This window comes from Pleurodeles waltl, chromosome 6, assembly GCF_031143425.1.
Source record: "Pleurodeles waltl isolate 20211129_DDA chromosome 6, aPleWal1.hap1.20221129, whole genome shotgun sequence".
Lineage (NCBI taxonomy): Eukaryota > Metazoa > Chordata > Amphibia > Caudata > Salamandridae > Pleurodeles > Pleurodeles waltl.
Genome location: NC_090445.1, coordinates 239564933 through 239590131, shown reverse-complemented (window position 1 = coordinate 239590131; position 25199 = coordinate 239564933). Strand labels below are relative to the sequence as shown.

The 25199-nt window shown below is 45.0% G+C and overlaps 1 protein-coding gene across 2 annotated transcripts in view; it reads right to left on the bottom strand.

Moving 5' to 3' along the window:
- Positions 1 to 25199, bottom strand: part of MRC2 (mannose receptor C-type 2) — a 761492-nt gene that overhangs the window by 189278 nt on the left and 547015 nt on the right. For both annotated transcript variants that reach the window (XM_069237988.1, XM_069237989.1), the window contains exons 18-19: positions 12670 to 12737; positions 11548 to 11648 (exon numbers count right to left, since the gene is read on the bottom strand). In XM_069237988.1, the coding sequence (XP_069094089.1) occupies positions 11548 to 11648; positions 12670 to 12737 (169 nt within the window). The remainder of the gene's footprint in view (positions 1 to 11547; positions 11649 to 12669; positions 12738 to 25199) is intronic.

Here is a 25199-nt window from a genome sequence, read left to right as displayed (position 1 = left end):
CCTCACACCAAAGATGGAAAGAAAGAGATGAGGTTTTGTGTGGACTACAGAGGGCTCAATTCTGTCACCAAGACAGATGCTCATCCAATTCCAAGAGCTGATGAGCTCATAGATAAATTAGGTGCTGCCAAATTCTTAAGTACCTTTGACTTGACAGCAGGGTACTGGCAAATAAAAATGGCACCTGGAGCAAAAGAGAAAACAGCATTCTCCACACCTGATGGGCATTATCAGTTTACTGTTATGCCCGTTGGTTTAAAGAATGCCCCTGCCACCTTCCAAAGGTTGGTGAATCAAGTCCTTGCTGGCTTGGAGTCCTTTAGCACAGCATATCTTGATGATATTGCTGTCTTTAGCTCCACCTGGCAGGATCACCTGGTCCACCTGAAGAAGGTTTTGAAGGCTCTGCAATCTGCAGGCCTCTCTATCAAGGCATCCAAATGCCAGATAGGGCAGGGAACTGTGGTTTACTTGGGACACCTTGTAGGTGGAGGCCAAGTTCAGCCACTCCAACCCAAGATCCAGACTATTCTGGACTGGGTAGCTCCAAAAACCCAGACTCAAGTCAGGGCATTCCTTGGCTTGACTGGGTACTACAGGAGGTTTGTGAAGGGATATGGATCCATTGTGACAGCCCTCACTGAACTCACCTCCAAGAAAATGCCCAAGAAAGTGAACTGGACTGTGGAATGCCAACAGGCCTTTGACACCCTGAAACAGGCAATGTGCTCAGCACCAGTTCTAAAAGCTCCAGATTATTCTAAGCAGTTCATTGTGCAGACTGATGCCTCTGAACATGGGATAGGGGCAGTTTTGTCCCAAACAAATGATGATGGCCTTGACCAGCCTGTTGCTTTCATTAGCAGGAGGTTACTCCCCAGGGAGCAGCGTTGGAGTGCCATTGAGAGGGAGGCCTTTGCTGTGGTTTGGTCCCTGAAGAAGCTGAGACCATACCTCTTTGGGACTCACTTCCTAGTTCAAACTGACCACAGACCTCTCAAATGGCTGATGCAAATGAAAGGTGAAAATCCTAAACTGTTGAGGTGGTCCATCTCCCTACAGGGAATGGACTTTATAGTGGAACACAGACCTGGGACTGCCCATGCCAATGCAGATGGCCTTTCCAGGTTCTTCCACTTAGAAAATGAAGACTCTCTTGGGAAAGGTTAGTCTCATCCTCTTTCGTTTGGGGGGGGGGGGTTGTGTAAGGAAATGCCTCCTTGGCATGGTTGCCCCCTGACTTTTTGCCTTTGCTGATGCTATGTTTACAATTGAAAGTGTGCTGAGGCCTGCTAACCAGGCCCCAGCACCAGTGTTCTTTCCCTAACCTGTACTTTTGTATCCACAATTGGCAGACCCTGGCATCCAGATAAGTCCCTTGTAACTGGTACTTCTAGTACCAAGGGCCCTGATGCCAAGGAAGGTCTCGAAGGGCTGCAGCATGTCTTATGCCACCCTGGAGACCTCTCACTCAGCACAGACACACTGCTTGCCAGCTTGTGTGTGCTAGTGAGGACAAAACGAGTAAGTCGACATGGCACTCCCCTCAGGGTGCCATGCCAGCCTCTCACTGCCTATGCAGTATAGGTAAGACACCCCTCTAGCAGGCCTTACAGCCCTAAGGCAGGGTGCACTATACCATAGGTGAGGGTACCAGTGCATGAGCATGGTACCCCTACAGTGTCTAAACAAAACCTTAGACATTGTAAGTGCAGGGTAGCCATAAGAGTATATGGTCTGGGAGTCTGTCAAACACGAACTCCACAGCACCATAATGGCTACACTGAAAACTGGGAAGTTTGGTATCAAACTTCTCAGCACAATAAATGCACACTGATGCCAGTGTACATTTTATTGCAAAATACACCCCAGAGGGCACCTTAGAGGTGCCCCCTGAAACTTAACCGACTGTCTGTGTAGGCTGACTAGTTCCAGCAGCCTGCCACACCAGAGACATGTTGCTGGCCCCATGGGGAGAGTGCCTTTGTCACTCTGAGGCCAGTAACAAAGCCTGCACTGGGTGGAGATGCTAACACCTCCCCCAGGCAGGAGCTGTGACACCTGGCGGTGAGCCTCAAAGGCTCACCCCTTTGTCACAGCCCAGCAGGGCACTCCAGCTTAGTGGAGTTGCCCGCCCCCTCCGGCCACGGCCCCCACTTTTGGCGGCAAGGCTGGAGGGAACAAAGAAAGCAACAAGGAGGAGTCACTGGCCAGTCAGGACAGCCCCTAAGGTGTCCTGAGCTGAGGTGACTCTGACTTTTAGAAATCCTCCATCTTGCAGATGGAGGATTCCCCCAATAGGGTTAGGATTGTGACCCCCTCCCCTTGGGAGGAGGCACAAAGAGGGTGTACCCACCCTCAGGGCTAGTAGCCATTGGCTACTAACCCCCCAGACCTAAACACGCCCTTAAATTTAGTATTTAAGGGCTACCCTGAACCCTAGAAAATTAGATTCCTGCAACTACAAGAAGAAGGACTGCCTAGCTGAAAACCCCTGCAGAGGAAGACCAGAAGACGACAACTGCCTTGGCTCCAGAAACTCACCGGCCTGTCTCCTGCCTTCCAAAGATCCTGCTCCAGCGACGCCTTCCAAAGGGACCAGCGACCTCGACATCCTCTGAGGACTGCCCCTGCTTCGAAAAGACAAGAAAACTCCCGAGGACAGCGGACCTGCTCCAAGAAAGGCTGCAACTTTGTTTCCAGCAGCCCTGAAAGAACCCTGCAAGCTCCCCGCAAGAAGCGTGAGACTTGCAACACTGCACCCGGCGACCCCGACTCGGCTGGTGGAGATCCAACACCTCAGGAGGGACCCCAGGACTACTCTGATACTGTGAGTACCAAAACCTGTCCCCCCTGAGCCCCCACAGCGCCGCCTGCAGAGGGAATCCCGAGGCTTCCCCTGACCGCGACTCTTTGAATCCAAAGTCCCGACGCCTGGGAGAGACCCTGCACCCGCAGCCCCCAGGACCTGAAGGACCGGACTTTCACTGGAGAAGTGACCCCCAGGAGTCCCTCTCCCTTGCCCAAGTGGAGGTTTCCCCGAGGAATCCCCCCCTTGCCTGCCTGCAGCGCTGAAGAGATCCCGAGATCTCTCATAGACTAACATTGCGAACCCGACGCCTGTTTCTACACTGCACCCGGCCGCCCCCGCGCTGCTGAGGGTGAAATTTCTATGTGGGCTTGTGTCCCCCCCGGTGCCCTACAAAACCCCCCTGGTCTGCCCTCCGAAGACGCGGGTACTTACCTGCAAGCAGACCGGAACCGGGGCACCCCCTTCTCTCCATTCTAGCCTATGTGTTTTGGGCACCACTTTGAACTCTGCACCTGACCGGCCCTGAGCTGCTGGTGTGGTGACTTTGGGGTTGCTCTGAACCCCCAACGGTGGGCTACCTTGGACCAAGAAATGAACCCTGTAAGTGTCTTACTTACCTGGTAAAACTAACCAAAACTTACCTCCCCTAGGAACTGTGAAAATTGCACTGTGTCCACTTTTAAAACCGCTATTTGTCAATAACTTGAAAAGTATACATGCAATTTTTATGATTTAAAGTTCCTAAAGTACTTACCTGCAATACCTTTCAAATGAGATATTACATGTAGAATTTGAACCTGTGGTTCCTAAAATAAACTAAGAAAATATATTTTTCTATACAAAAACCTATTGGCTGGATTTGTCTCTGAGTGTGTGTACCTCATTTATTGTCTATGTGTATGTACAACAAATGCTTAACACTACTCCTTGGATAAGCCTACTGCTCGACCACACTACCACAAAATAGAGCATTAGTATTATCTCTTTTTACCACTATTTTACCTCTAAGGGGAACCCTTGGACTCTGTGCATGCTATTCCTTACTTTGAAATAGCACATACAGAGCCAACTTCCTACATCCTGCAACTGTGCATTCTCCAAAAGCCTCAGAGGGCTGCCAACCGGACAGCATCTCCCATGGAATGAGGAGCCAGTTCTCTGTAGCCTGTAGGCACGAACCACACAATCCGGTCAAATGGTCTGCTAACCACTAGATCCACTGACACAGCAGTAGCCCAGGAGGAGGTCAGTGAGTATCCAGGAGGTCAGCTCCATCGAGCCATCCAGGCTTTGAGACATTGATCCACCCCCAAGGCTCCCTGCACCAATACACAGGGTACCGGAGCCTGCTGCAAGCACCAACGCTTGTTTGTGTTCAGTCTGAACGCCGCCACAGCCAAAACGTAGTTGCAGGTCGAAGGATTTCAACAGAGGCCAGCTCCATACTAGAAGTTGTCGTGCTGTGTTTCTTAGCCCTCTTCTGCATGTACCGCCGAGAACTGTGAGAGCCTCTATCTCCAAGTGGCCTGCAAGACAGCACCTCTGCATCCGAGCCCCACAGACTGAGTACACGTCTCCTGCTGGTGTCTCCTTGGCCCACATGTCCCCATGAGTCCAGCCCCCCACTGGATTCCGCTAGACTTGTCCTCCCTTGCAGACCCTGCTATTTGACAGGTCCCTTTAAACTTTGGCAGCTCAATTGCATGGCACTTGAGGCTACCAACGTGACCAGCACCTTTGCACATCGACTCCCCAGGCCAGTGGTACCCGAACTGCTGGTGATTTCTTGGATCCTTGGCCCTGAGCACCTTAACCCCCAAAGGAGATCTTCAACAACCGATTGAAAGTATACCTATGCAGTGTATGTTTCTCCCATAGGATACCATTACAGCGTTCGAGGCTCATGCCTCAACCCTGACAACTGTGATTTTCCATTGTTTGCTTGTAAAAATCTTAAAATGTCTAAAGGACATACTTGATCCCGAAGATCTGATGTCTAAAATATAAATAAAATATATTATTTTTCTAAATTGGTTTCCAATTTCCTTATTGAGAGTGTGTCTCATTTATTGACACTGTGTGTGCAACCAGTGCGTAACACTCCCCTCTGATAAGCCTACAGCTGCTCGACCACACTATCACAAAAAGAGCACCTTGGGATAGTTAAAGCAAGCCCCTGTTCACTAATAATGGATACTTGGACTCTATGCACGGTACTCCTCATTTTGGTATACTATATAAAGAGAAAGCTTCCTACAGAGTCATTGGAGTGCAACTTGGTTGCCCAGAAGGCAAGTTATCATCCAAGTAAAGATTCCACTGTGACCGTAATAATGGGTGTAAGGAAATGCCTCTTTTTGTATGGTCACCCACAAAGTTTTGAACTGATGCTGCAGATTTTTCAACTCTGAAAGTGCATAGAGGCCTGCCAACCAGACCTAAGTGTCTGTGTCCTCACCCTAAAGCTGTCTATGTTTGATTGGTTTATGCCCAATTGTCATAAGCTAACGTACCTGTAAGTCTCTAGTATATGGTAACCACGTTAGAGAGTCACTTGAGGGACTGCAGCACTGCTTGTGCCGCCCTAGGTGTGACAAAGGTAAAACAAGGTTCCTAGTCTGCCACTACATTTAAAGTAATGTCAAAGTCATATCCTCTTTTTCAAAAGTATGTTAAGACACCCTAAGGTAGGCCTAGCGAGCCCTAAGGCAGGGTGCTGCATACTAAGAAGTGGAACATGTGTTTTTACATGCTCCAGGAGTAAAAACCTGCAGTTCTTGTTTTTACTGTGGAAAAGGTTAGTAGCACCATTGGAGAATGCAGAGTTCACAGGCCACCACAGCAACCTTGCTAACTTCTTATTGGGACTACTAAATGGATACTGTAATGGATGAAAAAAAACTGTTACATTAAGCCTGACTTGATGCCCAAGTCAAAATTTATGTAACTTGTTGTAGTGTGCAACTTCCACAAAGTTGCTACTTTGTTGCCATAAATCCATGTGCTGCCACAGGGTTTTCTGCTTAAGACAGCTTTCTGCCCTGCTGGGGAGACGTGCAAATGACTCCCAAGAAAGAGAAAAATAACAGCCTGCCCTGGAGAGAGGTGTTAGCTTTCCCTGGCAGGAAGTCACATAGGTGCTGCCCAAACAGGCAAGCTTCAGAGGTGAATCAGCTTTTGAAGAGCAAATGGGGAACACTTGAGAGAGGGACTCCCCTATTGTCTAGGTAGACAGGTTGGAACTCGGGAAACAGTGGTGTAATGAAACTTGAGGGGGGCCCTATGCAAAGTACATGGATGGACCCCCCTCAGGACTTATGCAGGAGCTCTCCGGCCCAAGTACTGTTCCATCACCCTGAGTTAATTCTCTGCGGGGCATGTGAAGGAGAGGGGTGATATGGCCCAAGGCTCTGCTGTTAGGAGTTGACGGTTAAGTCGGTCTTCGGAGGCTGTGATTGAAAAGAGCACAAACAACAAAGGTTTCTGGCTGATCACAATCAAATTTCACTATGTGGGCCTGATCAGACACGGGAAGGACACAATGAAACTCAGAGCACTGGTAAGACACATTCAGACCGAAAGCTGAGAAAAACAATCTAACACCAATGTGAATTGCTAACTGAGGGACGAGTCACTGTGCATCTTGTGACTTGAAAGACTTCCTTTGAAGCAAAACAACTTGCAAACAACTATGCCCACTAGATGGCAGGAGTATGCAGGGCATGTGTATAGACAGCAACACATGCTATGAACTTTTTTTGGTGATAATCTGAACTTCTGTTGAAATCCAGAAGAGCTAATGTTTGAGGAATATTAAGAAAAAAGCATGCAAACATTAATTCACTCAGTATGTTTAAGCTTTGTATAGTACATGCAGGATGACACACAACACCAGTACAGACATTGAGAGAGATCACACATACATCCACATATTCAGACAGAGCAAGAAATACAGACATACTGGCACCTGTGCACAAAGGCCTACATACACACATGCATAAACACAGTGCAACAGACACGCAGGTACCCATGCATAAAGACTAACGCAGCGAGGCTGTGCACAGACATACAGACACAAAACAAACACCCTTTCAGATGGCCCAGTCTACAGATGGAAAGACACAGGAACCAACAGATGAATGTAAACTTAATGTTTAGCCCCTCTGATCAGAAAAATCAAATTTGAATCTGGAGAAAATATTTGAGAGTAAATGCTCATTCAATCCAAAATAAAAGTACAATAGTAAGTGTAGCAAAAGTCACAGGTCAGTTTAGGCCAACAAGGTGGGACTGATTTATAGACAGTCTGACAGTCACCTAGACCCATTAAGTTCTTACTCACTAGAGAATATCCCACACCTACTGGTATTAGGAAGATAAGGGAGGAAAATATAACCATGTCTTGAGGATCACTGTATGATAAGAAGTTACATTTAATCAAGTCAGAAGGCTTACTAAGTGATGCATGGCAAATCTAAGCAGTGAGGGACGGTTGCTGAGTTATAGGTTACTTTTTGCTTGTTTTCACAATCGCAATAGAACAGTTTGTGCGCTTTAGTTTACACTTATTTACTTTAACAGGGGTTTTCAACATTAAACATACATTTGGTGGTTACTATGCAGGACATTTCACTTAATTTAACTTGTTCTCCACTAAATACTGCATTCTGCCACTTTTCATCAAAGTAGATGAAACGTTTAAATACTTTAGCATACATGGCTATCAAACATATCCCTTAACCTGAGAAAATTAGTTGCATGCAATAACAGCACCTTTTTTAAGCAAATATCTTTTATTTGCATTGCATTGTTGGCATATTTTACAAAGCAGATTAAGCTTTTGCAATGATTAAGACAAGTGTCAAACAGGCAAAACTGTCCTGTGGTGCCCACAGAAGCACATAGCGAATGCACTGCAAGGGAATATAATGACATTGTTTGGTCAGTCACATCATCCATTCTGTTCTGCTGCATTATCAAATGTCAGCTCAATTTAAGAAACACTTAACTGCTCTGACTAAGTAACTCAGCTAGGATGTTATATTACCCTAGTGAATACTTTTTTGGCTTCAAGGCAGTTTTGTAAGTGTATTTTTTTTTTTTTTTTTTTTTACAGTTGTGGTCATGGTCTAAAGCAACTTTTTTGTTATTGTGTTCCCTGTTTTTCTGAGCTATCAATGCTCTGTTTTCATGCTCCATATCTAAGTGGGGTCTGGTGACTCAATGGAAATTAATTCACTCCAGGACTCTCTTTGACCCCATGGTAGCAGGTTGAAATCCTGGTGAGTCCACTCACTCTTTCTTCCTTCAGAGGTTGGTAAAAGGAGTATCACTGAGTTGGGTAACAATACAAAGCAGTCATTTCAGCTCCCTACGGGGTAAACCACCTCTCTGCAAATGAACCTGCTGATACTATTAATACCTGTGGTAGCTGAAGAGAGAACAATTTGCAACTACAAATGTTTAGTTAAAACTTTGTCTCCTACCAGAGTTAGAATCTGGCATAACATTTTGCATTAATGCATTTGTAAACTATCCACATGGTATCCTGGACCTGGAACGATAGATGTTTGTTTATTTTATTGCTATCCAACTCAATTGCACTGATTTTACCAACCTCGGATGTAAGGCTAAGTGGACCTGCCAGGATTAGAACCAGTGGCAATGGAGTCAAACACATATTCCTGGAGCAGATGCATTAATCCACTGAGCCATCAGATCCAGATGGAACAGGTGTTCAGGATTTTCAGTGGAAGTTTCCTCTTATTTGCATCTATGATCAACAAATCTGCATGCTTTTAAAGGAAGTTGGCCGCCATCGAACAATGAAGTTCAGAGAAGCAGATAGTCAACTTTTAAGGAAAGTAAAAAAAGTGATCTAGTAGAACTATTAGCTGTGTGTCATTAGCATAGCTAATTGCTTTACAATAAAATGTTCTAATAAGTTTTGCCAAAGGGTGAATGTAGATGTTAAACAGATTTTGAGAGAATGATGAGCCTTGTGGAACATTTGAATAAAAAACGTGATGAACAGGAGGGAGGAAGGGAAAAAGTTTGAAAATGATCACTTACAAATGATGACAACCATTTAAACACCTCCAAGTCCAGTGTATGAAGATTACTGAGCAGTGCACTATAGTACACAGCATCAGGTTTTGCTAAGAGGCCAAAAAGAATAATTTCAGCCGAATCCACTTGATCTAAGATCATTCTAATATCTTGTGTGGAAGGAGTTAAAATTGTTTCTGTGCCCCTATCAAGGTCTAAGCCAAGCTGCCAGGCATCAAAGCAATTTGAATCTTCCACAAAGCCAGCTAATTATTTTACTTCCACTTTGTCAGTAGGTTTCTCCAGAGCAGGAAGAAGAGGAATAGGTGGATAGTTTTCTACCACTTCTCTAGCTGTGATTCGCTTTTTGCAGAAGAGGAGTTTTTAGTTAAGTGTCTTACTTTTAAAAGTTACAATTTTCGAGTGTCAGACAACCATTAATTCTGAAATTTATTTGGCCTTAATGTGGAGTTTTAACGAGTATCACTGCCATATGTGCACTTTTTAAGTTATCATTTAAAAAAGTTCATGCTTCGGCAGCTGAATTAAAATTCGGATATTAGTAAAACAATCCACTAAAATGTCTTTGCACTTGGATAAATAATTTTTTCCAGGAGTGCCCAAAAAGGTTTGAAAACACAGAACGTACAACGTTTTAGTCCTTTGCAGCCTTTCAGACGGTATTAAACAATATCAGTCCAGAACATAGGGATAGGATTCAAGATATTTAACAATTTAATTGAGGGCCAGATTTGATCAAGAGCATGGCCTATACTGTGAGCTACTCCCTTAATAGTTTGGAAAATCCCAAAAGAACTCATGGATTCATGCACGTCTACGACTGCTGGGTCTTGTATACTATCCACCCAAGTCGAAGTCACCTAAAATGATCAGTTTTTGAAAATGCTAAAGAGGATGCACATCCAATATACCCTTCCATTTGTCAATGTTTGTCAGTTGTATCAGTGTAAAATCACATGGTTGTAGTTCATTGTGGTTTTCAACAGGTAACTCATTGCCCCTCCATTTATACCATGCCATGCTTGTGTTCACCCACAGCAGCTATCAAGAGCAGCTATGAGTAATCAGTGAGAGAAGGCACTGTTGTATATCTATTTTACTCATGTTTTTAGACACGTTATTTTGGCAACTAGGCCTGCCATTGTGCACTTTAGCCCAGTTACATTTTTATTCAGCTTTGTTTTATTTTTCTGCATAGGCCACATTTGCAGTGCTGTTTTATTTTCTTTATCTGGTTGTTCTGTTGCCTAGGAAAGCATTACATTCCTAGCAGGACATTCTTTTCACTTTGTGCTTTCCTTAAGGCTGCAGACAGATAGAGTTGCCGGCAAAGAGGTACGTTGTTTCTCCAACATTCACAGAAACACACACATCCTTATGTGGGGACATTTTCTCAGAACATCAGCTGTATTATTATAAAAACACGTCTCTGTCCCATACACGCTAGAGGGAGATTTCAGCCAGATGACCACGACTGCATGCTGATTGCCTTCGCTACAGCTGCTTGCTTAGACTACAGGATCCCAGACCTACATGGGGATGGTGTCTTTCTAGACAACAGGCTTCCTTGCTCAGGTATAGGGGATGATGTCTTCCCAGGGGGGAAACCTGAAGGGCGGATTAGGGATTACCTGAAATAACACTGATAAAAGTCCCAGTGTGACATATATGACATCTTTCAAGCTGGCTATCTGTGCTTAATACGAGATAAATTACTAGGTTTCTAGTCTAAGATTCCATGAGAATGTAAAAAAATAAATTCCATCAGGATGCTGTATCACCCCAACCTCCCAATTAAAAAGGCTAATTTTCATCTGATTATTTCTATCCTCCTGATACTGATTTTTGTTCCCTACAAGGTATCAACCCTACCTCACTACTTACTTACCCTCTTCTCTCTATGCAGTCTCACCAAAAATTCTTGAAAGCCCTTAACTGCTCTGTCTAACCAAACGCTGTTACCGAAACAATATTTCTTTCATAGGAAAAAACTGACAGCCATAGACATTATGTGAAATCCATTGTTAAAGGACATTTAGTAAAAATTGCATACCCAAGGCCCCATTTGTCTTTTTGGATCACTTGTGACCATTGTTTTTGCTCGAGTGACTTTCCGTTGAGTTGGACTAAGGCAATATTACCCAACTGGGAGGGAGTGCAAACCACACCTGTTTCACTAGCTAGGACATGAGGGTTTATTGAATGATACACTCACAGCCATGCAGTCACTTGGACGACTTCTCACTTTCACTCTACCTTTACAATACCTCTCACAAAACACACCCTAAAGTGTGCACAGCGCTCGTGTGACTTTGGGTTCTTAGATCAGCTCACTGCATGGGTTAAGATCAGATGCCAAAGTAGTCTATCTGGAACTGTCAGCCATTGCACATGGGCATCAAGTGAGTTATACAGCAAAACCCAAAGACACCCAAACAACCACCTGACCTAAAATAACTACTTTTCTATCTATCTCAATGCCATCAGGGGCTTAGTGGTTGATCTGTGCTATACATGATGTAAGGCTAATGAACTGTAAGGCTAATGAAAGGTTTTGAGATATTTTAGAAACATGATGTAAGTTTCAGAAGGGCAATCCTCATCTTGAATGGAAAAGCCCAGATGCCTATGACAATGCAATTGAAACACACAAAATGATCTCTCACCTCGGCTCGCTGTCATGTACACACATTTCTTATCCTTGGTGATAGGACGGGGCTTGCCATGCGCCCACGAGACAAAGTTGAGGAGCGTGCCATCAGACCACCTTCAAAAATAAAAATAGACAATACATTTAAAATTGTATGTGACAAAGACGCAGAAATCATATCCTTAAATTCAGTGGGGGAAAGAGTCACCACACTAGTACCTGCTAATTGAACAATCAGAGTGACAGGCGATATCAATATCTAAAGATTTATCATCTGCAGAGACCTATGCTCTTTACAATGTATGGTTTTCTATGTTGCATATTGAGTTTTGTTCTGTCATCCTATATTTGAAATAATAAAATACAGGCAAAAGACAACCTATCTAGATAACTCTAGAGGGATTTATAGCGAGCATGAGGGACTGACCTTCAAGGGTCTGGAGGGTAACTAAATTTCGACAGTATTCCCATTACTCATCAGACTCCCTCCTACCAGTGCCTAGAGAATGTCTGTACCTAAATTGTGTGACGTATAAAACATTTTGACCATTATTTTTTGTGTGTAAGTGGGAGCATGCATCCCAGGTTCCGGATGGTGCTCAGTCCATTCACTACAGAGTCAGAAACCACATTTTTTTACAATGCTGTGCTTCGGGATGGGATCAGAAGAGCATATTTGTGACAAAGGATGATCAGGAGCAGGAAATACTGTGTCTCTGAAAGGCTATTTACATTGGGGCAGAGTAGTCAGGTAGTAACTGACTACTCTGCCCCAGTCCTGTAAGCCTTTCTGTAGCAAACGCATGTTAAGACAGTAAGGCATCCACTTACGGTAAAAAACTATGGGTCTGATTTGGATATTGCCAGACAGGGTATTCCGTCATAACGGTGATGGATACACCGTCCGACGAAATCTAAATCCCATTATGTCCTGCAGGATTTAGATTTTGACGTATGGGATAACCGTCACCATTGTGATGGAGTAACCCATCCGTCGATATCTAAATAAGGCCTTATGTGTTCAAAGGGATGACACGGGAAAAGGTACTTCTGGTCCAATGGTTTTTGCCTTCATTGTACTGTTTGTGCCTTACGATTTGGACATATACTGCCCTAACAGCACCAGCTGCAGACCTACCTGAAGGGTCCATAGTTTTCATTGGAATTCAGCCCAATCCACCAGTGCTGTTCCTGTCCACGTGCAAACTGCATGACAAAGATAGAACACATCAAATTTCTCCACAGTTGTCTTGTTGTGGGTACTGAAAATCATTTACAATATATTTACAAGAACAATACCATACAAAGCAACCGCATAGCCACATTTAAACAAGATTGCTGAAACTGTTTGGCAACCATAAGAGCAACAACTTTCAATGATGTGTTTCAAAGAGAAGCTTCAATTATACTATAAAAACAGAAGAAATATTGAAACATGTAAACAGTACTGTATTTTGCAGCTTTCTATACAATTAGCTTTGGTAATGGAATTATGAATTGGCCTTTCTGTCACACAAATGCCAAGAAACCAGTTATTTACCTGTGACAATGATTCTGTAACTTGAACCTCCTCTACATTCACATTCTGTGCATTATTCAGCCACCTGGTGGTTGAGCCCTAAGGTTCATTTAACTGTAAAGTTTATTTGAACTTTGCCCGTCAACCACAGCAGAGTAATTATGTTTCTCTAGGATGTCAACTGTAAACAACAATGTCCCAAATTATATATTATTGTTTTATTCATTCAGTCATGTCAGAGTCTGGGTGATTTTATGGATAAAATTCCTCCAATTGTTTTGATTGATAACAAAATTCTTTAGGTCTTGAGGATTTTTCTTTGTATCTTTCTTGACAGCATCTAGCCACTGTGGTCTTGGTCTTTCTCTTTTCCATTTTACTTCCATTACTGCCAACATATATATTTTTTTTTCACAATGAGTCTTCTCTTCTCATTATGTGGCCAAAGTATTTGAGCTCTTTCTTATCCTAAATGATTCTGGTGGAAGTTCTGATTTCCGACTTGATCTGGTCAAGTATTGATTAATTAATTCCTTTAGCAGTCCCTGGGGTACACAAAAGCCTCCATCAGCAAAAGAGTTTGAAGAAGCCAATTCTACAGTGATATTTTTTGAAAGTCAGACAGCTTTCACAACCATACACTTACAGGAAAAACCATTGCTATGATGATTCATATATTTTTTGTCAGCGAGATGCCTTTGCTCTTTATCACTTTGTACAGACTCGTAATTGCTTTTCTTCCCAGTAACAGCCGTCTTCTTACTTCAGGGCTGAAATCACCATCTCAACTTAGCTGCGATCCTAGGAAAATAAAGTCTTTGACAATCTCTGTTTCTTCATTGTCAATTCTAAGACTTTGTAAGATTCTGCATTTAGTGCTATTAGGGTTATGCAGGTTGCAGATTTTTCCTCCTCCAGTTTTGACTCCAGTCTGAACATCATTGAATCCAGAATTCCGAACAATATGCTCAGCATAGAGATAGAACAAATACGGTGATAGGATAGAACAAACATGGTGATAGGATACAACCTTGTTAAACACCTTTTGAAACACTTCACCGCTCTGCTTCTCCATAATCATTCCTCACTCTTGCTTCTGGGTGAGTAGTACAGGTGAGAAGTACACACCCATGTTTTTAATACATTCCACAATTTTTCACGATCAACACATTCAAAGGCCTTGTATAGTTCATAAAGGAACAAAAGACGTTGCTCTGAAAATCTCCGTAGGGTATGACCCTTTTGAGTCCATCTATACATTGACACAAAGGACTTTCATTGAACAAAACAGCAACATAAGATTATTATTATTCCATTGGCTTCCTTTCGGAATATATATATTTGTTGATCTTTTCTATCTGTTATTCACTATCTCTTATGCACAGTGTGATCACCCCAGCAAAGACCACAGGTTTTATGTGTAAAAATAACATAAGCATAAATATATTATTATGAATATTAATGTTAAGAAAACTATTTAGGACTATTGTCATTGTTCAATCTTGATTGATTCTGCGATGAAAAAAACTAATTTCAATGTTCCTAAATAATTATTTATCCCACTAGGAATGAAAATGTCACTTACCCAGTGTACATCTGTTCGTGGCATTAGTCGCTGCAGATTCACATGTTTGGCACAGTCCGCTGCCTGGTGTTGGGCTCGGAGTATTACAAGTTGTTTTTCTTCGAAGAAGTCTTTTTGGTCATGGGACCGAAGGACTCCTCCCTCTTTGGCTCCATTGCGCATGGGCGTCGACTCCATCTTAGATTGTTTTCCCCGCAGAGGGTGAGGATGGAGTTGTTTGGTATAAATAGTGCCCATGCAATGGAGTGAATATGTATGTATGATAAGAGTTTCTAATAATTATTTACAAATGTTCAGATGTTTAAGGTTTATGATCTACTTCTAAACGGCTACAGGCTTCCCGGGGAGGTGGGAGGGTACATGTGAATCTGCAGCGACTAATGCCACGAACAGATGTACACTGGGTAAGTGACATTTTCAGTTCGATGGCATATGTCGCTGCAGATACACATGTTTGGCATAGACTATAAAGCAGTTACCTCCCCTAAAAGCGGTGGTTTAGCCTGTAGGAGTTGAAGTAGTTTGGAATAATGTTCTTAGTACAGCTTGGCCCACTGTAGCTTGTTGTGCATTTAGTACGTCTACACAGTAGTGTTTAGTAAACGTATGAGGCGTAGACCAGGTTGCAGCCTTACATATTTCGCTCATAGGAATGTTTCCTAGAAAGGCCATTGTAGCACCTTTCTTTCTGGTTGAGTGTGCCTTTGGTGTAATAGGCAATTCTCTTTTGGCTTTAAGATAGCATGTTTGAATGCATCTGACTATCCATCTAGCAATGCCTTGTTTAGAGATTGGATTTCCTATGTGTGGTTTTTGAAAAGCTATGAACAGTTGTTTTGTTTTCCTGATTAGCTTTGTTCTGTCAATGTAATACATTAGTGCTCTTTTGATGTCTAGTGTATGTAGTGCCCTTTCAGCCACAGAATTTGGTTGTGGGAAGAACACTGGCAATTCTACTGTTTGATTTAAATGGAATGGTGAGATTACTTTTGGCAGAAATTTTGGATTTGTTCTTAGAACTATTTTATTGTTGTGTATTTGAATAAATGGTTCTTGTATGGTAAATGCCTGTATTTCACTTACTCTTCTGAGGGATGTGATTGCAATGAGAAATGCGACCTTCCAGGTTAGATATTGCATTTCACAGGAATGCATGGGTTCGAAAGGGGGACCCATGAGTCTTGTTAAGACGATGTTAAGGTTCCATGAAGGAACTGGTGGTGTTCTTGGTGGTATAATTCTTTTTAGCCCTTCCATGAATGCTTTAATAACTGGTATTCTAAATAGAGACGATGAATGAGTAGTTTGTAGGTAAGCAGATATAGCTGCGAGGTGTATTTTTATGGATGTAAAAGCGAGATTTGCTTTTTGCAAATGTAGTAAGTATCCTACTATGTCTTTAGTAGAGGCATGTACTGGTTGTATTTGATTGGCATGGCAGTAGTAAACAAATCTTTTCCACTTAGATGCATAGCAGTGTCTAGTGGAAGGTTTTCTAGCTTGTTTTATGACCTCCATGCATTCTTGTGTGAGGTCCAAGTGTCCGAATTCTAGGATTTCAGGAGCCAAATTGCCAGATTCAATGATGCTGGGTTTGGATGTCTGATCTGTTGTTTGTGTTGTGTTAACAGATCTGGCCTGTTGGGTAGTTTGACATGCGGTACTAGTGAAAGGTCTAGTAGAGTTGTATACCAAGGTTGTCTTGCCCATGTGGGTGCTATCAGTATGAGTTTGAGTTGGTTTTGACTCAACTTGTTTACTAGATATGGAAGGAGAGGGAGAGGGGGAAAAGCGTACGCAAATATCCCTGACCAATTCATCCATAGAGCATTGCCTTGTGATTCGCGGTGTGGGTATCTGGATGCGAAGTTTTGGCATTTTGAGTTTTCTCTTGTTGCGAACAAATCTATCTGGGGTGTTCCCCAAATTTGAAAGTACTTGTTCAGAACTTGGGGGTGAATTTCCCATTCGTGGACTTGTTGGTGGTCTCGCGAAAGGTTGTCTGCTAGTTGGTTTTGTATTCCTGGAATAAATTGTGCTATTAGGCGAATGTTGTTGTGAATCGCCCACTGCCAAATTTTTTGTGTTAGGAGGCACAATTGTGTTGAGTGTGTTCCTCCTTGTTTGTTTAGATAATACATTGTTGTCATGTTGTCTGTTTTGACAAGAATGTATTTGTGTGTTATTATGGGTTGGAAGGCTTTTAACGCTAGAAATACTGCCAACAGTTCTAGGTAATTGATATGAAGTTTTGTTTCGTGTATATCCCATTGTCCTTGAATGCTGTGGTGATTGAGGTGTGCTCCCCACCCTGTCATGGAAGCATCTGTTGTTATAACGTATTGAGGCACTGGGTCCTGAAATGTCCGCCCTTTGTTTAAATTTTTGCTGTTCCACCATAGAAGCGAGAGGTATGTTTGGCGGTCTACCAACACCAGATTTTGAAGTTGACCCTGTGCCTGTGACCATTGTGATGCTAGACACTGTTGTAAGGGTCGCATGTGTAGTCTTGCGTTTGGGACAATGGCTATGCATGATGACATCATGCCTAGAAGTTTTAGCGCAAATTTTGCTTGTATCTTTTGGTTTGGAAACATAGCACTTATTAGCTTGTGGAATGCCTGCACTCTTTGTGGACTTGGAGTGGCAATTCCTTTTGATGTGTTGATGGTTGCTCCTAGATATTGTTGTGTTTGACACGGTTCTAGGTGTGATTTTGTGTAGTTGATGGAAAACCCCAGTTTGTGAAGGGTTTGTATGACAAAGGTGGTGTCGTTTGCGCATTTTTTTACTGTGTTGGTTTTGATTAGCCAGTCGTCTAGGTAAGGGAACACATGTATCTGTTGTCTCCTGATGTGTGCTGCTACTACTGCTAGACATTTTGTGAACACTCTTGGTGCAGTTGTTATTCCGAATGGCAACACCTTGAATTGGTAATGTATTCCTTTGAATACGAACCGTAGGTACTTTCTGTGAGAAGGGTGTATTGGTATATGAAAGTACGCATCCTTTAGGTCTAATGTGGTCATGTAATCTTGCTGTTTGAGCAGTGGAATGATGTCTTGTAGTGTGACCATGTGAAAATGGTCCGATATGATGTAGGTATTTAGTGTCCTGAGATCTAATATTGGTCTCAATGTTTCGTCTCTTTTTGGAATTAGAAAGTACAGGGAGTAAACTCCTGTGTTTTTTTGTTGTACTGGTACTAATTCTATTGCATCCTTTTGCAGTAGTGCTTGAACTTCTAGTCCTAAAAGTTCTAAATGATGTTGTGACATTTTGCGTGTTTTGGGGGGGATGTTTGGTGGGAAGTTGTGGAATTCTATGCAATAGCCATGTTGGATTATTGCTAATACCCAATTGTCTGTTGTAATCTGTTGCCAAGATTGGTAGAATTGGCTTAGTCTTCCCCCCACTGGTGTTGAGTGAAGGGGTTGCGTGACTTGAAAGTCACTGTTTAGGTGGAGGTGTTTTTGGAGTTTGGAATCTTCCCCTACTCCTTGGGAATTGACCCCCCCGATATCCCCTGAAACCACCCCTTTGGAAGGAACCCTGATATGGTGTGGTTCTTGATTGTTGGCTGGTGGTGTTTGTGGGTTGGCCACGAAACCCCCCTCTAAATGGAGTTTTTCTGAAAGAGCCTCTGCTCTGCGGGGAGTAGAGTGCGCCCATGGCTTTGGCCGTGTCTGTGTCCTTTTTAAGTTTTTCAATGGCTGTATCCACTTCCGAGCCAAACAGTTGTTTCTCGTTGAAGGGCATATTAAGGACAGCCTGCTGGATTTCAGGTTTGAAGCCTGAAGTGCGTAGCCAAGCGTGTCTCCTTATGGTGACAGCAGTGTTGACTGTTCTTGCTGCAGTATCGGCTGCGTCTAGTGAAGAGCGGATTTGATTGTTTGAGATCGTTTGTCCCTCTTCCACTATTTGCTGCGCCCTTTTTTGGTATTCCTGGGGAAGATGGTCTACGAGAAGTTGCATCTCGTCCCAGTGTGCGCGGTCATATCTGGCCAGCAGCGCTTGTGAATTTGCGATGCGCCACTGGTTGGCTGCCTGTGACGCCACTCTTTTCCCTGCCGCGTCAAATTTTCGGCTTTCTTTGTCCGGAGGTGGGGCGTCGCCAGATGTATGTGAATTTGCTCTTTTGCGAGCTGCCCCTACTACCACAGAGTCGGGTGGTAACTGCGAAGTAATAAACACTGGGTCTGTGGGTGGTGGTTTGTATTTCTTATCCACCCTTGGGGTGATGGCTCTTGATTTTACGGGCTCCTCAAAAATTTGTTTTGCGTGCCGTAACATCCCTGGTAGCATTGGGAGACATTGATATTGGCTATGTGTAGCCGAGAGGGTGTTAAATAAGAAATCATCCTCTATAGGATCGGAATGCAGTTGGACATTGTGGAAGTCTGCAGCCCTAGCCACCAGTTGCGAGTATGAGGTACTGTCCTCTGGCGGTGACGGCTTTGTGGGGTATGACTCGGGATCATTGTCCGGCACTGGGGTGTCATACAGGTCCCAAGCGTCTTGATCCTGATCGTCATGACTTATGGTAGTTTGCGCTGGTGAGTGCATTTGTGGCGGTGTTTGTGCCGGCGATGCCTGTGGAGGAGAGGGCGGAGGCGTGACTTTTTTAACCACTTTGGCTTGTGGTTGTGTGTCATCCTTTGGAAGTCCGATCTTTCTTTTCCTCATGATTGGGGGAAGGGTTGATATCTTCCCTGTATCTTGCTGGATGCACAGTCTCTTTTGTGTGTAGTCCGATTCTACACTTTGGAGCTCTTGTCCAAATTTGTGCATCTGGCCACTTAGTCCTTGTTCCTCTGAGTAGGATGAAGGTGTGGTATTTTTCGGCGCCGAGAGAGAATCTTTTTTCGGTTTCGGCACCGACAGAATTTTTGTTCCTTTCGGCATGGATTCTCGGTGCCGATGTTTTTCGGTGCCGGTATCTTGTTTTTGTCTCTCGGAGCCGCTTTCTCGGCTCCGAGGTTGCTCCATGGCGGTCCCTCGACCGGAGTCGGGTGTCTTCGCTATGGGCGTGCCCTTTTTCGGCCCCTTCGACGGGTCGCCTGATTTATGGGTCGAGCCATGGCCTGTTGGCAGTGGCGTCCCCTGGGCTTTCGGTTTGTCGATGGATTTACTTTTCGACGTCTTACTCACAGTTTGTTGCTGTTGTTCGACGTCGGAGTCTCCGGATTCTGATTCCGGAACCGAGAATGTTTCCTCTTCGTCGTCGAAACGTTGTTTTGTCGACGTGGACGCCATTTGGTGACGCCTGGCTCTTCGGTCCCGGAGTGTTTTTCTGGACCGGAAGGCTCGACAGGCTTCACAGGTATCCTCCTTGTGCTCGGGGGACAAGCACAAGTTACAGACCAAGTGCTGATCTGTATAAGGATACTTACTGTGACATTTTGGGCAGAAACGAAACGGGGTCCGTTCCATCGGCTTCGATGTCGCACGCGGTCGGGCCGACCAGGCCCCGATGGGGGATCGAAACTGCCCCAAAGTCTTCCGATGATCGGTGTCGATGTACCTAACTATCCCGATACCGAACGGAACAATACCGACGCTTTCTTCCGAGATTCTGACTAACTTTCCGAACCGAAACACGGAGCGAAAAGGAATACGTCCGAACCCGACAGCGGAAAAAAACAATCTAAGATGGAGTCGACGCCCATGCGCAATGGAGCCAAAGAGGGAGGAGTCCTTCGGTCCCATGACCAAAAAGACTTCTTCGAAGAAAAACAACTTGTAATACTCCGAGCCCAACACCAGGCAGCGGACTGTGCCAAACATGTGTATCTGCAGCGACATATGCCATCGAACATACTGTTTTTTAATGTGTTTACTGCCCATGCTTTCAGGTGAATTTTGGGCTGCTGCTGTCTCACACCTCTCCTGCAGGGTTGTAATTCAGAACATTTCTAATATAATGTAGTGGCTGAAAAGCCAGAGACTGAGGATGGGCTTGAGGAAGCCATCCTTTTTTCGAAATCAAATGTACAGCAAGTATACTCCAGTCCTTTGGAGTTGTTGGGAAACCCTTTCTGTGGCACAGTTTGTAGAAGGGTGTGTATCTCTTCCTGGAAGAATGAAAGTGGCTCGTTGCTGAATGTGTGTGACTGTGGTGGGATGCTGGGGAGTGGAATATAGTTTGAGGCAGTAGTTGACCGATGACTAGCACCCATTTGTCTGATGTGATCTCCCACCAGTGGTGGGGGACACCTCGAAATTTTCTCCCTGATAGGTGATGTCTGATCAGTGGGGAGGCAGGGCATGTCACTGCTTGAAGGAGGCAGTTCCCTTGCTGGAGCCTCTGTTGCCCCTTCCTCTATTGTTTGCCTTTTTTAGCCACTGCTGGTTTGTGATGGTAAACTTGTTGCTGCCTTTGAAATGAGTGTGGCTGCTCAGGTGATGTGATCTTGCTCCCCTGTGGGCTGTTTCTGAAAGGAGCCCCTGTATGGTGTAGTCTGTAGAGCCCTCAAGTATTTGGCAGTCTTCAAATCCTTTTTAGGTCTTGCTTACAGTCAGTGCATGTGCAGTCCCTGCAAGACGTATTGTCTACTGTAAGGGGCTTGGAGTCCGCCCATTGCTTACTATTTGTTGGCTTCAATATCACTCTTACTTACTACCTCTCAATTGGCCAGCGATTGTCAATGTCACTTCCTGTTCTGTCATTTGGAGCATGGACCAAGTACTGACTGATTTACTTTCATTAATGTCCTTTCGCTGTCCATCTACTGCTCGCTTTAAGTATTATTTTCTTATTCTTCCTGTCGGTTTTGCTTCATTGCGCTCCCAGACCTCGTCACTTCTTCCTCTCGCATCACTCACCCGTGTCCAGGATGCTTCTTCCCCTCCCATTCCCCACCCTCTCTGCGTTACTTCCTACCCTCCCACCCTTATACTTTTGATTCTAATTCTCCCACACCCACCCTCACCTGTGTTGTTTCTTCCCGAACCCTTTCTGACCTTCCTGTTCTCTGTGTTGCTTCCCCCAACACCCGCCATAGCGAAAAAAGCACTATGACACTGCCAGCACTGGTCATGTCATAGCACTTTTTTTTAAACTAACTTTACTTTTAGCCATGCTGCATATCCATGCTGCTGTACAACATGGCTAATAGACATTGGCAAAGCCAACAACTTTCACATAGGCGAGACCTATTGGCTTTAACAATGCCTATTTATATTTTTGCAAAAACAACAGAAGATGGACGGAATGCAGAATAAATCAAATATTCACCCCCAGTCACAGATCTGGGTTTAATCTATCAGTTTTTTTGCTTGCCATGCCATTCCAGCTCAGACCCAGCTATATGCAAATTAGTATTGACACTGTTCCCCAGGGGAAAAGTCCAGCCCAAACTGCCAGGCCGGGTCCTCCCTGGACCAGAAACAATCATCCTGGGACCGATTTCAGGGTTTCACCCTTCATCAGCCAGGCTAGCTTGAATCTGATAGCATAGCAAGCACGGGACCCACGTCTAGGCATACCCTTCCCACTTGGGGCGACAAATGCAAAAACAACAGAAGATGGACAGAATGCAGAATAAATCAAACGTTCACCCCCAGTCACAGATCTGGGTTTTATCCATCAGTTTGTTTGCTTGACATCCATTCCAGCTCAGACCCAGCCATATACAATTCAGTCTTGACTCTGTTCCCCATGGGAACAGTCCAGCCCGAACTGCTGGACTGTTCCCATGATGAACAGGGTCAAAACTCATTTGCATATGGCTGGGTCCAAACTGGGGTGGCTTGGTGAGCAAAAAAGAAATGATGGATTAAACCCAGATCTTTGTGACTGGGGGTGAATGTTTGATTTGCTCTGCATTCGGTCCATCATCTGCTCTTTTTGCATTTGTCACCCCAAGTGGGAAGGGTATGCCCAGACGTGGGTCCCGTGCTCACTGCGCCACTGGATTCAAGCTAGCCTAGCTGATGAAGGGTGATACCCTGTAAGGAAATGCCTCCTTGGCATGGTTACCCCTTGACTTTTTGCCTTTGCTGATGCTAAGTTTTGATTTGAAAGTGTGCTGAGGCCTGCTTACCAGGCCCCAGCACCAGTGTTCTTTCCCTAACCTGTACTTTTGTTTCCACAATTGGCACACCCTGGCATCCAGGTAAGTCCCTTGTAACTGGTACCCCTGGTACCAAGGGCCCTGATGCCAGGGAAGGTCTCTAAGGGATGCAGCATGTCTTATGCCACCCTGGGGACCCCTCACTCAGCACAGACACACTGCTTGCCAGCTTGTGTGTGCTAGTGAGGACAAAACGAGTAAGTCGACATGGCACTCCCCTCAGGGTGCCATGCCAACCTCACACTGCCTATGCAGTATAGGTAAGTCACCCCTCTAGCAGGCCTTACAGCCCTAAGGCAGGGTGCACTATACCATAGGTGAGGGCACCACTGCCCCTACAGTGTCTAAGCAAAACCTTAGACATTGTAAGTGCAGGGTAGCCATAAGAGTATATGGTCTGGGAGTCTGTCATGCACGAACTCCACAGCACCACAATGGCTACACTGAAAACTGTGAAGTTTGGTATCAAACTTCTCAGCACAATAAATGCACACTGATGCCAGTGTACATTCTATTGTAACATACACCCCAGAGGGCACCTTAGAGGTGCCCCCTGAAACTTTAACCGACTATCCGTGTAGGCTGACTAGTTCTAGCAGCCTGCCACACACCAGACATGTTGCTGGCCACATGGGGAGAGTGCCTTTGTCACTCTGTGGCTAGTAACAAAGCCTGTTCTGGGTGGAGGTGCTTCACACCTCCCCCTGCAGGAACTGTAACACCTGGCGGTGAGCCTCAAAGGCTCACCCCCTTTGTTACAGCACCACAGGGCACTCCAGCTAGTGGAGTTGCCCGCCCCCTCCGGCCACGCCCCACTTTTGGCGGCAAGACCGGAGGAGATAATGAGAAAAACAAGGGGGAGTCACTGGCCAGTCAGGACAGCCCTTAAGGCGTCCTGAGCTGAGGTGACTCTGACTTTTAGAAATCCTCCATCTTGCAGATGGAGGATTCCCCCAATAGGGATAGGAAATTGCCCCCCTCCCCTCAGGGAGGAGGCACAAAGAGGGTGTACCCACCCTCAGGGCTAGTAACCATTGGCTACTAACCCCCCAGACCTAAACACGCCCTTAATTTTAATATTTAAGGGCTCCCCAGAACCTAGGAACTCAGATTCCTGCAACCTAAGAAGAAGAGGACTGCTCAGCTGAAAAACCCTGCAGAGAAGAGACGGAGACACCAACTGCTTTGGCCCCAGCTCTACCGGCCTGTCTCCCCACTTCTAAAGACACTGCTCCACCACAGGGACCAGCGACCTCTGAACCCTCAGAGGAATGCCCTGCATCTAGAAGGACCAAGAACTCCCGAGGACAGCGGCTCTGTTCACCAAAGACTGCAACTTTGAAACAAAGAAGCAACTTTGAAACAACTTGCGTTTCCCGCCGGAAGCGTGAGACTTGCTACTCTGCACCCAATGCCCCCGGCTCGACTTGTGGAGAACAATCACTTCAGGGAGGACTCCCCGGCGACTGCGAGACCGTGAGTAGCCAGAGTTGCCCCCCCCGAGTCCCCACAGTGACGCCTGCAGAGGGAATCCCGAGGCTCCCCCTGGCCGCGACTGCCTGCTTCTAAGATCCGATGCCTGGCAAAGACTCTGCACCCGCAGCCCCCAGGGCCTGAAGGATCCGACCTTCAGTGCAGGAGCGACCCCCAGGTGGCCCTCTCCCTTGCCCAGGTGGTGGCTACCCCGAGGAGCCCCCCCTTGCCTGCCTGCATCGCTGAAGAGACCCTTTGGTCTCCCATTGAATCCTATTGAAACCCGACGCGTGTTTGCACACTGCACCCGGCCGCCCCGTGCTGCTGAGGGTGTACTTTCTGTGTGGACTTGTGTCCCCCCCGGTGCCCTACAAAACCCCCCTGGTCTGGCCTCCAAAGACGCGGGTACTTACCTGCTGGTAGACTGGAACCGGGGCACCCCCTTCTCCATTGAAGCCTATGCGTTTTGGGCTCCACTTTGACCTCTGCACCTGACCGGCCCTGAGCTGCTGGTGTGGTAACTTTGGGGTTGCTCTGAACCCCCAACGGTGGGCTACCTTGGACCCAAACTTGAACCCCGTAGGTGGTTTACTTACCTGCAAAAACTAACAAACTCTTACTCCCCCCAGGAATTGTTGAAAATTGCAGTGTGTCTAGTTTTAAAATAGCTATATGTGATTTATGTGAAAACTGTATATGCTATTTTGCTAATTCAAAGTTCCTAAAGTACCTACCTGCAATACCTTTCATTTGAAGTATTACATGTAAATCTTGAACCTGTGGTTCTTAAAATAAACTAAGAAAATATATTTTTCAATACAAAAACCTATTGGCCTGGAATTGTCTTTGAGTGTGTGTTCCTCATTTATTGCTTGTGTATGTACAACAAATGCTTAACACTACTCCTTTGATAAGCCTACTGCTCGACCACACTACCACAAAATAGAGCATTAGTATTATCTCTTTTTGCCACTATCTTACCTCTAAGGGGAACCCTTGGACTCTGTGCATACTAT